Source organism: Eublepharis macularius, chromosome 3 (assembly GCF_028583425.1).
Source record: "Eublepharis macularius isolate TG4126 chromosome 3, MPM_Emac_v1.0, whole genome shotgun sequence".
NCBI classification, from domain to species: domain Eukaryota; kingdom Metazoa; phylum Chordata; class Lepidosauria; order Squamata; family Eublepharidae; genus Eublepharis; species Eublepharis macularius.
The window spans coordinates 70796284-70810904 of NC_072792.1; the positions used below are offsets into that span (position 1 = coordinate 70796284).

General features: G+C 38.5%; 1 protein-coding gene across 3 annotated transcripts in view; it reads right to left on the bottom strand.

The window, feature by feature from the left end:
• Positions 1 to 14621, bottom strand: part of SH3KBP1 (SH3 domain containing kinase binding protein 1) — a 188121-nt gene that overhangs the window by 72209 nt on the left and 101291 nt on the right. For 2 of the 3 annotated variants that reach the window (XM_054973612.1, XM_054973614.1), the window contains 3 exons: positions 8811 to 8917; positions 3366 to 3492; positions 252 to 326 (listed from right to left, as the gene is read on the bottom strand). In XM_054973612.1, coding sequence (XP_054829587.1) covers positions 252 to 326; positions 3366 to 3492; positions 8811 to 8917 — 309 coding nt within the window. The remainder of the gene's footprint in view (positions 1 to 251; positions 327 to 3365; positions 3493 to 8810; positions 8918 to 14621) is intronic. The other variant, XM_054973613.1, reaches the window with a different exon arrangement.

Below are 14621 nucleotides of genomic sequence, written 5' to 3' on the forward strand. Positions count from 1 at the left end.
AAATTAAAATTCTATTATAGAATGCAGGGTACTCCATACCCTCTTGAGCATCCCTCAATACTGCACAGGCATGTGTACACATAAACGTCAGCTGAACTGGCAGCGTCAGACCAACTTTGAGCATTTCAACAGACAACACGCAGAATAGCCAAAGCTGAGTGCAATGGAAGAATGTTATTCAATAGCACATGAAATTGCACACAATCAAGGAGCAGGCTTAGCTTAGCATTCCCTCTTTTAAATTAACTCACTGTTATAGCGTCTGTAGCTGTCAATCTTGGTTGGTGCCACTTTATACAGAATTGTACCTTCAAAGGCAGATTTTCCTGACAGCAGAACAAAGGAAAGGAAAAACAAAAGGGGTAGGAGGAATTGAAGAGTGGCAAAAGAAAGTATAGAAAGGATAGGATAATTTTTTAAAAAATCTGCTGTGAATTGAAAGATTCATTAGAAAAACAACAGGGATTTCAGTTGGCCAGTTTCATTAAATGCAATTCCAAGACGAAGATCTCATGAATTTGCTACTGATTATGCAGATCACTTGAAAAGTCAAAACATTAACTACAAGACATACAATCACAATTTTTAATTAGAAGTCTTTCTATGTTTCTGCATTTCTTTTATTCTGATAACAGTTTATCATCTTTAAAATCTGGGCAACATCAAAATTTGGTGCTAAAAATTGTTTAAAATTTAAATGTGGATTAAAGGAATTAAATACGGGATCTTGAATTAAGTGTATTTTAAAAACTTTTTTCTTTAAATATCAAGAGCTAGATATACATGTTAAAAAGATGTTTTAATGACTTTAATTTCAGTGTTGTCTCAGACAGGAGCACATAACGCACTTGCATTGTCCTACAACAACACTGCTTGCATAATTTTTGTATATTTAATCCAGCCCCCACATTAGCCTTCCAAATACCAGGAAAGGGTGTGTGATTAGATAAGTAATTATTCTGGGTTTACAGTTTCACTTGATAGATTCTTTGAATTATCCATAAACTACCCCCAGTTACTCAATCTCATCTCACTCTTGCACCTTTGAAGACATCAGGCGCACATGCACAAGAATGTCCCTTGCTGAAATCCAGGAGAAACTCTAAGAAGAAAATGGTAGGGGGAGGCAGGGTAATGCAACCCCCCCCTAACATTTTGACAACTGGACAACACTGCTAGCAATGATCCCATAATGAGCCTCCTTCCACCAGGCCAGTGTGACAAACCTTTAAACAAGGCCATCAATTTGTCTGCCACTGAGTCCAAAAATGTGGAAGCTGCCCATGGTTTGGACTGAGATATGAGCCAGTTTGGTGTAGTGGTTAAGAGCTCAGGACTCTAACCTGGAGAGCCGGGTTTGATTCCCCACTCCTCCACTTGAAGCCAGCTGGATGACCTTGGGTCAGTCATAGCTTCTAGGAGCTCTCTCAACCTCACCCACCTCACAGGGTGTTTTGTTGTGGGGATAATTATGACATACTTGGTAAACCGCTCTGAGTGGGCATTAAGTTGTCCTGAACGGCAGTATATAAATCAAATGTTATTATTATTAATGTTATTATTGAGAAACGTGGCTATTGCTGAAAATAGCTGATTTAGCTAATTCAGTCCCTGCCTCCTTTCCATAATATCTCCTATGAATTATCTGTAACCTCATGTTATAGTTTCCCCACCTGCCTGCCTGCTGATGCCACTGATTGGGGATAGGAAACATCATCATGATGTTAAAACATGTTTAAGCATAAGTCAGTATGGGGGAGGGACTGGGAAACTAGAGGAGCAACTCCTTTTTTTCCAGTTAGAGCACATTTGTGCTATAATGTCTATTTCTGACTCAAGTTAATCCATCAAGTTTGTGTGTTTCAGGTTAAAGCAATACATTAAAAGCACAGTGTTACTGTTACCAATAGTATAAACATTATTTATTACAGAACATATAGAAATAGGATTTCTAACAATATCATTTTTATTCCATTAAAACTGAATTAAAGTAATGCCACTGCTCCCGCAACGTATTATACATATCTAGCATTATCCGCTTGGTAATTTATAATATAGCAAGTGGTCTGAAAGAATACAAAATTTTCAAGATTCTAGCCAAATTCAACTTCAATAGTAAATAAGAATTTAAACTAATTTTAATAGCATTAAACACAGCATATAAAAAGTATTAACCATGCCAAAAAAATTAAAATAGCAATTTCAGGGAAGTGACTACAAGGATGACAAATAGTTGCCGTTTACAGCAGTACCAGGCCAACAGATAAGCAAAGCAATAATAATAACAATGATGATTATGATAGGACCAATAAGACTATTGTTCTTTTTACCCATGGATGGTAAAAAACCTAGCATAACTTCCCAAAAAAGACATTGCTGTATGCTCAGAACAACTACTTTTGAATCCATAAAGCCACTGAAATTCTAGACTGTTGCTAAATTAATCTATTCACTGTAAATTTTTAGAAATTTCTTACCAACAACAATAATTTCAGAGAGACAGGGAGCCTTTGCAATATGAACGGAAAATCTTTATGTAACAAAAGTCTGATTTTTGTTCTATGGGATTAAGTACTGAAAAAAATTACAACACCAGAGAGACGATGCAATAATCCTAATAATTAACATAGAATTTTGCACTTCAAACTTCTTGTTTTAAAACTTGTTTAATAAATTATTGATGATATGTAATTAAACAGTCTTTAACAGCAATCAGATACAGTATCAAACAGTAGTCATGGCAAGTAGAGAAAACAGCAAAGAGAGAAAAGATATAAAGAAGCAGGCATGGGCTGTCCCTTTAAAACTACTGATCTCCCAAGTCACTGCTGCCATCAGTCTGCGCTGTCTACTTTTTGGCAGATTTCATAGCTCTGGCCTCTACCTCCCCTACTTTTCAATAGTGGTTGCTGCCTTCTCATCACTAAGAGGGCATTCCATGCTCCTCTTTCTAAAGAGAATAGTCCAAATGGAAGTCCAACAGCTGCTGCCTTCTCCACTCAAAGCCAGAATCCAGGATCATCCTCACAAAGAGGATATTCCAGGTAGGGATGCTGTAGATGCTTCTTCCACCTCTTTATGAGAAGAGAAATAGGTCCTTTCCCCCCAAGGAACATATGAACTTCCCCATCTACTGCTGTATTAGGGAGCACACAGTAGTGCAGTCTCTTATCCAGCGCTAAACTGTGAACATTAGATCCACATTATCTTGTACTTTTCAATGATTTTAACAACCAGTTAACTTTTTTATGTTAACATATGATGAATCAGATATTTCAGAACAGATAGACAGAAATAGCATCATGTAAAAAAAATTCTAACAAAAACTAAAAAAAAAATGGAGCATCAAAAGCTGATAGCCTTACTTGGTTTTATTAGTTGCTCCTCTTGAACTGTTCCAATATCAACAGATTCTGAGAGTTCCTTTATGAAGTTGGAAGGAAACATGCCTGTCTTTCCATTGAGAATTCCTTCCCACCAGCCCTCTTCTACCTGCGCCGAGAGAGAAACACAGTATGCTCTGAAATTCAAACTTACAGATACCCATGACAACTGCTTGAAATGCTTTTAAACAGAGCTCATTTCCTAGAAAAAGAACTGCAGGAACTCACTAGCATATCTCATTAGCATATGCCACATGCCCTGACATCACTGGATGTGTGTCAGAAGGCACCATCCACCCCTCAGGCCCCTTTCCCCAAAAATTGCCAGGTATTTCCTTAAAGCAGAATGAACTCAAAACAGCTTACCCTCCTCTAGAGAGCCAGCCCTGCTTGCTTACATGCACGCACGCACGCTCTCTCTCTCTCACACACACACATACAAGTCACAAATGAAAATAAAGCAGCAGAATGAATTCTAAGCAGCTTACATTCCTTTGGAGTCCAACCCCACTCGGCTTGTACTCATTCACTCATTTTCTCTCTCCCCCACCCCTCATGAGTCACAAATGAAAGTAAAGCAGCAGAGCAGAATGAATCCAAGCAGCTTACGTTCCTTTGGATCTCAGCACCACTCGGCTTGCACTCATTCACTCATTTTCTCTCTCTCTCTCCCTCTCCCCCCACCCCTCACGAGTCACAAATGAAAATAAAGCAAACAGCAGAGCAGAATGACTTCTAAACAGCTTACGTTCCTTCGGAGCCCAGCCCCTCAGCTTGTACTCAATCACTCATTTCTCCCCCCCCCCCCCCGCAAGAGTCACAAATGAAAATAAAGCAAGCAGCAGAGCAGAATGAATTCTAAGCAGCTTATGTTCCTTTGGAGCCCAGCCCCACTCGGCTTGCACTCACTCACTCATTTTCTCTCTCCCCCACCTCACGAGTCACCAATGAAAATAAAGCAAGCAGCAGAGCAGAATGAATTCTAAGCAGCTTACGTTACTTTGGAGCCCAGCCCCACTCGGCTTGCACTCATTTATTCTTTCTTTCTTTCTCTCTCCCCGCCCCCACGAGTCACAAATGAAAATAAAGCAGCAGAGCCTGCTGCTAAAGACGAGGACAGCCAGGAGGAAAAGGAATCATGTGGTTGGGGCCAAAATCCACATGACCTCTTTTCAGAGCTACTGGAACACTGTTTCGGCGCGTTCCGCCTCCAAATGAGCCCTGCTTTTAAATACTCATTACATATGTAAACCTCACATTTGCTTTCGAGAGATTGATCAAAAGCTTTATGAAATCCTGAGCGTTTTGGGAGTCCTTTGTGATAGTTACCTTCCTACTTCAGAAAGCAGTGGAGGGTGTCTTCTGTTCTATTGCATTAGAGTTATCATATAGTTTCATCTTACTCTGGGTATTGCTAAACATCTTACTTGTTGATGCTGTGGAAGATAATCTATCAGTATGGAATGCAGTGTCATCAATATACTGATGATGTGTGATTATATGCCATCAGTTGCTTCTGACTTATGATGATCGTATGAATTAACAACATCCAAGAAGTCCTACCAGGTCTTGTAAACTGGTCCATCTCAAGTTGGTTCTCTTCCCCTTTTCCTACTGCCTTCAACTTTTCCTACCATTATTGTCTTTTACAATGAGTCTTGTCTTCTCATGATGTGACCAAAGTACAATCACCTCAGTTTAGTCATTTTAGCTTCAAGGGAGAACTCAGGATTGATTTGATCTAGAACCCACTTATTTGTTTTTTGGTTGTCCATAATATCCGTAACATTTTTCTCCAACACCACATTTCAAATGAATCAATTTTCTGAATACTAAACTTTTTTTCATCAAATACAGGATCAAACGTCTCCTTTCTCAATCTGTGCCTGGAACCTATTTGGACAGCAAAATCAACATAAACCTAGTGCAAGCAGCACTGATGGTTGGATCTTGGAAGGGACTGCACTTCTTCTAAAAAAGAATATACACTCCTGGAAGCAAAGCCTTGCTCCTGGGATCACAGGTTATATCTTTTTCTAGTTTCAGATGATCACCCAGGTATGTCCCCTTGTAGATCTTCAGCCTTCAATTTTGATTACTGTTACTTGTTCCGTGGTGCTGAATGGTAACAGCAGACACTTTAAAATTCAGTAGTCTACCTTTTAACTAGAAAAGAACATGGAGTCATTATGGTGGTTATTCATGTTTTTATGCTGAATATCTGGTCCCAGTTTAAAAGTCCCAAATGGTCTTGGTTGCATATAAAAGCCTTTCCCTCAATCGATGGACACTGACATATTTTAATGAGTAATGTGTTGCTTTACTGCTGCCTTTGCAGTTTGGTGATTTATTATTATTATTATTATTTTACTGGATATTGATTTCAGTAGTTATATATGATGCACTGCATATTTTTTAAAAGAAACAACAAATAAAAATAAATTAAATGTAGAAGAATACAGTGTTAACTCCATAAATACAGCACACATAAGCACATACAGAAGGTAAGTATTTTAAGAGACAGTGGGGTGTGTGAGATTCTGGATTTACAAGATTTCATTTTCAGTCCAACTTTTACGATAAATACACCGGAAGATGAAGAAAGAGAACGGTTTGGGGATGCTTATTATGAAAAAGCGTCTCGTAGCTTGGTCAGTGCTGGGTGTTCCTATGAAGCCGTCATCATCGTTCTCTCCTGACTCCTCCCTGCTTGTGCTATGTGACTTTAGGTGAGGAAGCACCCTGCATGCCATCTTTCTTTCTTCAACTCCACAGCAATTAACATGGCAGGATAGTTCTTCAATTCTTATATAACTGTTGTAATTTGTTCCACGTCTGGATTAACTGGATTTCTTCTAAGTACAATAAAAGTTTAATAAATAATTAAAGGCTTTTTTTATTTTTTGAAAATTGTGTTCTTGGGTTGTTGTTTTTTTTAAAAAAATTCCACTTGTATTCTGATACAAGATTAGAACATGCTGAACTGAGCACACTGAAACGATCAACAAGACCCAGAAATTACTTCTGTTGGAAAGCAGTGAATGAATTATTCTCTAGCATAATTGTAGTAGAAAATAAATGTGTCACGTAAAATGATTACGTTTCTCCTATGCAAATCTATTTCATATGGAATGGCAGTTTCATGCTGGGAAATGACAGCCCCTAAATAGCAAATGCCCTTAGGTTATAAAGCAACAGCAGAAATGACTCATCTTCTATACCAACTAAGGATATCTTTGACATTTTAATAATTTCCATCCATCAGACACTGCCCATCCACAGAAAAGTGACAGAGGAGGAAAGCTTCAGTATGCAACCTCTAGTATGGATTCATTCAATCCATCTCTTTCCAGAAAAAATTTTTTAAAACAAATAATTGAACAAATTGAAGCAGTTTTTGAAATCTGGACAAAACTAAGCAAAAAATATTTAGCTTTTACACAATGTAAAATATTTAGCTTTTACACATTACACATGCAGTTTACCTGAGCTTCAAAACCTAGAAGGACACTGAGAAATTAATTCAGTTTGGGATATATATCATTTCAGTGTGAACTAAGTTCAGTTGCTCAAGATCAATTTAAAAACTTCATAAACCATTTCAATGAAAAATAGGTTGTCTGTCTTGTCTGTCTACAGCACTGTCATAAGTCAATCAATGTGTAGCTAAAGGAGATTTTTAAAAATATATATGCAGGCTTATTTCATTCTCATAGCATTTATTTTGAACAAAGAAGAAATATAAGATGAACTTGTGTGTAAAAAGACTTTGTTTCTGTTTGTATTCTCTAATACAACTCCAACAAGTCAGGGTCAAAGGACTTTAAAAACAGGATAGGCTGCAATTACATGTATACAATGAACACACGTGGGATTTACTTATGAGTAAGTGAACACCAAATTTGGAGGCAAACCAGAAATTTATGGCTAACATTAGCAAAACTTGGATCCAACTGTATACCACGGGAAAAAAATCACCCATCACTGCTAGCATTATTCATTTGAACAGTTTAAACTACTAATTACCATAATTAGGAATGAAACTATTCGGATTTTCAAAGCTAACCACACCAGACTATAAAATGCATCAGTCAATTAGTTACTGTATGATTTCTTATTTCTTCCATTTAAAATGTAACCCCATTCTAACACACTAATTACATGTCTTACGTATTTAATTTTCACTTGCATTTTCCCAATATAAAAGTAGGCAGCATACTAATTCACTTGCTTATACATTTCAAAGCTTGTATTTCCAGTCTCACTGCAACATTGCACCAGTGCAGCGTTGTGGTCAGAGAGCTGAACTAGGATCTGGGAGACTTGGGTCCGAATCCCCTCTCTACCAGGTTAGGTTGCAGGGTGACCTAACCTGGACCACCCACTCTCTGTTCAACCTCTCTGGATAAAGTGGAAAATTATGTAAACCACTTCATGACTCCATTGGGAAGAAGGGTATAAATGAAGAAAAGAAATAAACTGCATCAACAAAAGGATACTAAAGCCCAACTGATCATACATGCTTCAATAAATATTCTTAGAAAAAAATTGGGTGGGGTCCTGTGCATACCAATAGAAAACACTGGAGTGAGAGTGAATCTTTCTGACCTTTCATCCCCATGTAATGCTAAGGGCTGTGGAGACCAATATGGGTTAAAAACACCTGCAAATAACTGCACTGCACTGGCAAAATCATTCCTTCAGGTTCAAGTTTCAGTGAAGCCCCTTGCACTGAAGTAAAGCTTTTTGTACAAGATGAATACATGCAACCACTGTCATTTCTTTAACCCACATACGTCATTTTACTGACAGTGTCAATAGTCCTCTTGTTCTCTATCTTTATTGACTGTATCTTTAATGGCTGTATCTTTGCTGACAAGTCATGCTATTGTTCACTGTAGCTGGCCCCCTCCCCACAAGTCTTTCTGCTCAGATTCCTGGGTGATTCCTATGGCTGCATCCCACTACTGCTATAACTCCTTCTCAGAACACATACACAATGCCACCTCTCTCACTCCTACTTCAAATCTTCCTCAAAACCCAGTCTAGTAAGCCCTCAGTCTTCATCTCCTACCGGAACTCTATTACTGAAATGAAAGCAATTCTTTCACCTGTTATCCTCACTCTCATTCTGTTCTCTTTCCTCATCAGCTGAACCTTCAAAGCAAGGAGTTGTCACTTTGTTTTTTATTCTTTAAAACAATCCATATTGATAGTTCTATATAAATAAATATAGATAGGCATGTGCAAAAACACAACAGTGTGTTGTGGTTGCTAGGGACTGCCACACATGAAGCTGTCTCCGAGATTTAGCAAAGTGGGCAAATCTTGTGCCATATGGTTTAAAATGGTGTTAAATTTTTAAGCCAAAAAAACTTAAATTAAGGCACCTGGAAAATGATTTATCAATGACAGAACTCTACTTACTTCTCCTACCACCTCAATGATGTCTCCAACTTTTAACTCCAGCTCATCTTCATTCTGAGGCATATAACTGAAAGCCACTTGACATCTTCTCCGCCTATTTCGATCACCTAAATACAAAAACAAAATTATTGCTGTTATTAGTAATAAATCTGTGCTAAGATTAAAGTGTCAGTAACACTACTGTGACTAAGCTACCTTGTTCTTCTGTCACACACTTTTGCAAGTTACTGGACATGCTGTACCACCACAGCAAAGAACATTTTGAATGCTTGCAATGACTTAGTAAATGAATGCTAAAACCCCTCAGAAAGCAATATAGTATTTAAAGCACACATATTGTACCCTTCGGTATAAATCAGTCTCACAAGGTAGCTTTGCTACCACGCACTTCAAGTGAAAATGTCATTTTACAATATGAGTTAAGCAAAGGATAATGTTAAGAACAACTGAACTACGGTTCATCAAAATTTCCCTTCTTTTCTTTAACATGTTATCAAACAGATTGGTCAACACATGCGGAGAACAACCCTGGGTCAAAGCTTGGAGCAGTAATATAACTTGCTTTTCCCTGCTTGCGTATCAAAATGTGCAAAGACATACTGTTGATCAACACCATTCCTCTATACTGGTCACCGATGTGGGTTCAGATGACCACAGATGCTCATCTATCAAGTTAAATTGCAACATGTTAAGATGGCCACAAAAGGGGACTAGTCTAAGAGTAGTGTCTCTCACCCCATCTCTCAAGAATAAATTGCACATGCCACCATGTTGTTCAGTTAAACACAAATCATTACTTGCATTGGATAAATGAATCCCATCAACTCTATACAGATATGAAAGGGTGAATTTGATGTCCCCGTAAAGAATCATAATTCCTGCTCTCGCCACCATTGCCCTCTGTAAATCCCCTGTTGACTTTCGTCCTATCTTCTCTGCAGCATTTGACAGCTCCTCTCCACTCCCTTCTAGGTAACACTCTGGCACGGCATCAGTTCCTAGCCAGTTCCAAGCCCCACTGGACCTGCTGGCTAAGTTGTTTCCCTCCAAATGAACAACTTCTTGTGGGGGTTGGCTTTCTCCAAATGATGGTTTACCAAAAAGTAACTTTGTTGTATTTCAACCCTTGTCTCCCAAGCCATTACCTGTTAGTGAATTTGCCCCTTCTCAGGTGGCAAAGTTGGAGTTACAAACCCTCTTTCAGGTACAAAGCCATGAAGTGGCTGCAAGAAACACCATGACCCAGGGCTAAGGACATAGATGAAGGAGAAGAGAAACAAAATTCACACAGGAGAGCAGCCTTTTAAATGAAACTAAAATAAGTGGAAGAAACTTCAAATCCTAACCAAAACAGAGTAAAAGGACCCCAGTGCTTTCCAACCCCAACAGCCTTTACCCAACTATCTTGAAATATCTCACTAACATAAAGCTTCTCTTACCAGCAGCACTTATTAACCTGAGCACATTTCTGTCTGTGCTTAGAATTTAACCACCTTCCCCGTTGACAGGTGAGAAAAATCCCACTCATCTAATGTCCACAGATGCTTTTGCTGACAGGCGAAGAGGGAAATTCTTAGCCCTCAAGAGCACCAAAAGAGAGCTCACAAATTCCTGGCAGCCTTAGTTTGAAAACTGCTGTGTCAGTAATTATTAGTCCAGCTAGAATGCAAGAACATGTTTAAAAATCAGTCTTAGTCAAAAATCACATCAAATAATAGAATAAACTTTTGCTTTGTATGTGTGATTTTCTATTTCATAGTCTATGTCATAATTAATCCCACCACCCATTTTAAGTCAGTATTTATGTATTGCTTACAGAGGCAGGCAATGGCAATTAATAATATAATAACAACAACATTCAATTTATATACTGCCCTTCAGGACAACTTAATGCCCACTCAGAGCAGTTTACAAAGTATGTTCTTATTATCCCTACAACAAACACTCTGCGAAGTGGGTGGGGCTGAGAGAGCTCTGGAAGACCTGTGACTGACCCAAGATCATCCAGCTGGCTTCAAGTGGAGGAGTGAGGAATCAAACCTGGTTCTCCAGATTAGAGTCCTGCACTCTTAACCACTACACCAAACTGGCTCATATCTCAATCCAGTATCTCAATCCAAACTCCATCCAAACCATGGGCAGCTTCCACATTTTTGGACTCAGTGGCAGACAAATTGATGGCCTTGTTTAAAGGCTGTCACACTGGCCTGGTGGAAGGGGTATCATTGTGGGATCATTGCAAGCAGTGTTATCCGGGACTCCAGATTAGAGTCCTGGCATGCTTAACCACTACACCAAACTGGCTCTCCATCTCTGTTAGTCTCTTCCCATGAAAAACCCCACCAGGGGGGTCACCATAAGTCAACTATGACTTGAGGACAAGATTTAATTTTCATAATTATATAGTTTAGCAGAATATATTAACATTGTCAATTAACCTACAAGAAATGGAGTAGTTTTAATAACCAAGAGCTACTAAACTCAATGTGTTTAATCAAGAACATTAAAAATAATCTTTCCCAATGCAATACATAGTAGCTAGAACTTTCCCCACTAAACAGGATGTTTATAACTACTTTGGTCATAAACCACCATAAAAAGTATCTATTAATATCCACTGAATAATAAATTTAACCAGAAATTTACAGGGCAGAAAGGGAACTCTCAATGGTTTACCTATTAAGGTAACCCTGGTATGAGGAAAATGCATATTTACTCTTGTAAGGTGGGCTCTAGGAGCCCTGTGGTGCAGAGTGGTAAGCTGCAGTACTGCAGTCCAAGTTCTGTTCACGACCTGAGTTCGAACCTGGCGGAAGCCAGGTTCAGTTAGCTGGCTCAAGGTTGACACAGCCTTCCATCCTCCTGAGGTCAGTAAAATGAGTACCCAGTTTCCAGGGGGGAAAGTGTAGATGACTGGGGAAGGCAATGGCAAACCACCCCATAACAAAAAGTCTGCCAAGAAAATGTCATGATGTGATGCCCCCCCCCCATGGGTCAGTAATGACTCGGTGCTTGCATGGGGGACTACCTTTACCTTGCTTTTAAGGTGGGGTCTAAAATTTCTGAGGATTTCTGAGGCAGGTGGTTACTTAGCAATAGCTTTTTGTCTGGAGTGGGGTGCTACAGAGTACGGGAAGAGCTCAATAAAAACTATTAGTACACAGGTAATAGGACTGTGCTGAAAGGAAATGGTTCAGAGAGATACGCTGGAAAAGGATAGGGACTGTAGACTATATTACTAAACAGTTGACTTGCTGTTAAGTATGCTGCTACTGGATAGTTTCACATCATGTAATGTATATGTCAATCTGATTATGTTTTGTTTCAGCATTGTTTTTAGCTCTGTATTCTGCATACTGTTTAAAATTTCTGCAATCCTGACCCTACTGTATTGTTTATTGAATGTTCCAGCCATTTATCGTATTGACCTACACTGTGTTATCATCCTTGAGTCTCAGAAAGAAAGGAAGACTACAAATAATATTAATTTTTTAAAAATTACACATCTCTTTTACTCTTAACAGGAACTGAAAAGTTATCACTGCCTAAGACACAGGATATATTACAAAAGAATCTTAAGTGCTTAAACCAACTTCAGAAAGCCAGGAACCCCTTCCAAAGGGTGGAGTCATGTATTTAAAACATATATTACTATCCTAAAGATGTTTTTACTGACAGGTACAAAAGCTTATCATTCCAAAGGAAAAAAGGAATTATTTAATATCTGCAGCAATACTTACATTAGCAAAATTTTGTACACAAAAGATACCAGTACAGAATAATGGTTATTTCCTGCATCATCCTAAATGTCTGCCCAGAAGTTCCATTGTGTCCCATTCCCATACGGCTTACCCAATAAGCATGCATAGCATTACAGCCTTAGTTTATCAGATCTTGCAAATATGTACAAATTAAAATAATGCATTTAAACAAGGGGAAGATGCCAGAATGATTTTCTGGAAAGAGGTAGATTTATAGATTTCTGGAATATAAACAGAATATCAGTAGTAAATTGTCTAATGTTAAGAAAGCAGCCGTGTTACTTGTCCTTTTTATCTGGAATGAAAGTGACTGCTATGGCTATAGTTTAAAAAAACTATGTCTTAATATGGAACTACAACAGCAATTTAACTGAACAAATTCTTAATGGTATCAGATCCTGAAGTTAGCCGTGTTAGTTTATAGCTGCAAAATAGTAGAGTCCAATAGCACCTGTAAGACTGACCAACTTTATTGTAGCATAAGCTTTCGAGAACCACAACTCTCTTCATCAGATTCGTATCAGTTAATCTTGGAGACAACTCAGATTTCTCTCTCTCTCTCTCTCTCTCTCTCTCTCTCATATGTATAAGCAACCTTCTCCGTGGCAGTTTGTTATCCTGGTAGCTATTATCCAACCTTGAAAAAGAGCTCAGGAAAGACTAAATGTAATGCAAATTTGCTCCATTTCATTATGCTAAGCGCATTCAAAGCAATAAGAATGTACAAAGCTGCAGTAATTAGCATCACTCTGTCCTGTTTTCAGATCATTATACCTCACTACTCTACAACACAGAGTATATTCTCAGCAGGTTACATTAATGTAGCTATAGCAAACAAGTTGTACAATGGAGCAATTGCTGTGATCCAAAACTAACAGAAATAGCTTATATACAGTATTTTGTGATTTGGTGGTTAACCCAAGTCTGTATAGTGAACCAGTAAGACATAAATCATTAGAGGAGTTAAAGAAGTAACAATCCTGAAATAGAAAATATTGCTCATATATAAAATTGGATGGGAAATCCCCTTCCAAAAGGATAAAGTAGTGGGAATAAGACCAACAGTATCCTGATGTTCTCACATGACTTTGTAGCAAAGATGTGGGTATTGCTAACACAATACCTAGAGCATTTGGGTTTTGTAATGGTACAGAATGTTCTCTGTACTTTGGCAGAAAAGACCACATTGTGCCCATGGCAGGATGGTGAAGACAACATTCTTCTATTATGATCCACACCATGGACTCAGTGTACGCCTTGCCTCTTAGGTGCAGCTTGTATAGAGCAATGCCAGACTCTGCAATGACGTTCAGTTGGCTGCCAGATGATTAAAACAGCCCAACATTTTATCATGCCTACAGTAAGAGGGGGTGGGCTGGATTTTGCTCCCCCCAACAAAGCTATGAGGATAGCTGGTTCTTTAATATATACCATGAAGTTCCACAATCTCACAGCCAGCAACTGGGGAACAGCAGAGGCTGTAGTGGTTAGGTAAGAGGATTGTTGGACTACCTGAACATCTTCTTAATGGACAGGAGCTTGGGTACTCAGAACAGACCATGATAGAGACTGGATGCAGGTTATATCTCCAGATTACTTGTGGGCAGCTTGACTTACTCATGCCACCTGTTGCCTTAAAGACACTTTCCCTCCTGGTATATCCACCAGGTCAACTGAGTTGGTTTACCTGTCAGTATACTGACAACACCAAACATCCAGATCCACTATACATCAGATTATGAAAGCTAAAAATACTAAAAAGTTTTGTCTGGTTTTCAAACTAACTTGGAGCACCGTCGAATTTCCTCCCTATATTTTCTGCTGCAGAAAAGGCTATGTTCTTTTGAAATGGATTCTGTATTAGTCTTGTTGCAATTTATATACAAACGTGAACCTATTGTATGGACAAACAAGAGCCTTTTTATCTGAAACTAAAATCAAGGTAACAAACAGCTCTCTGACTCAAATAATAGATAACAATTGAAAATCCAATTTTAAATTAAATGTAGTTAAAAGACTCTATATGCAAACAGGCAACATTTATTATTTT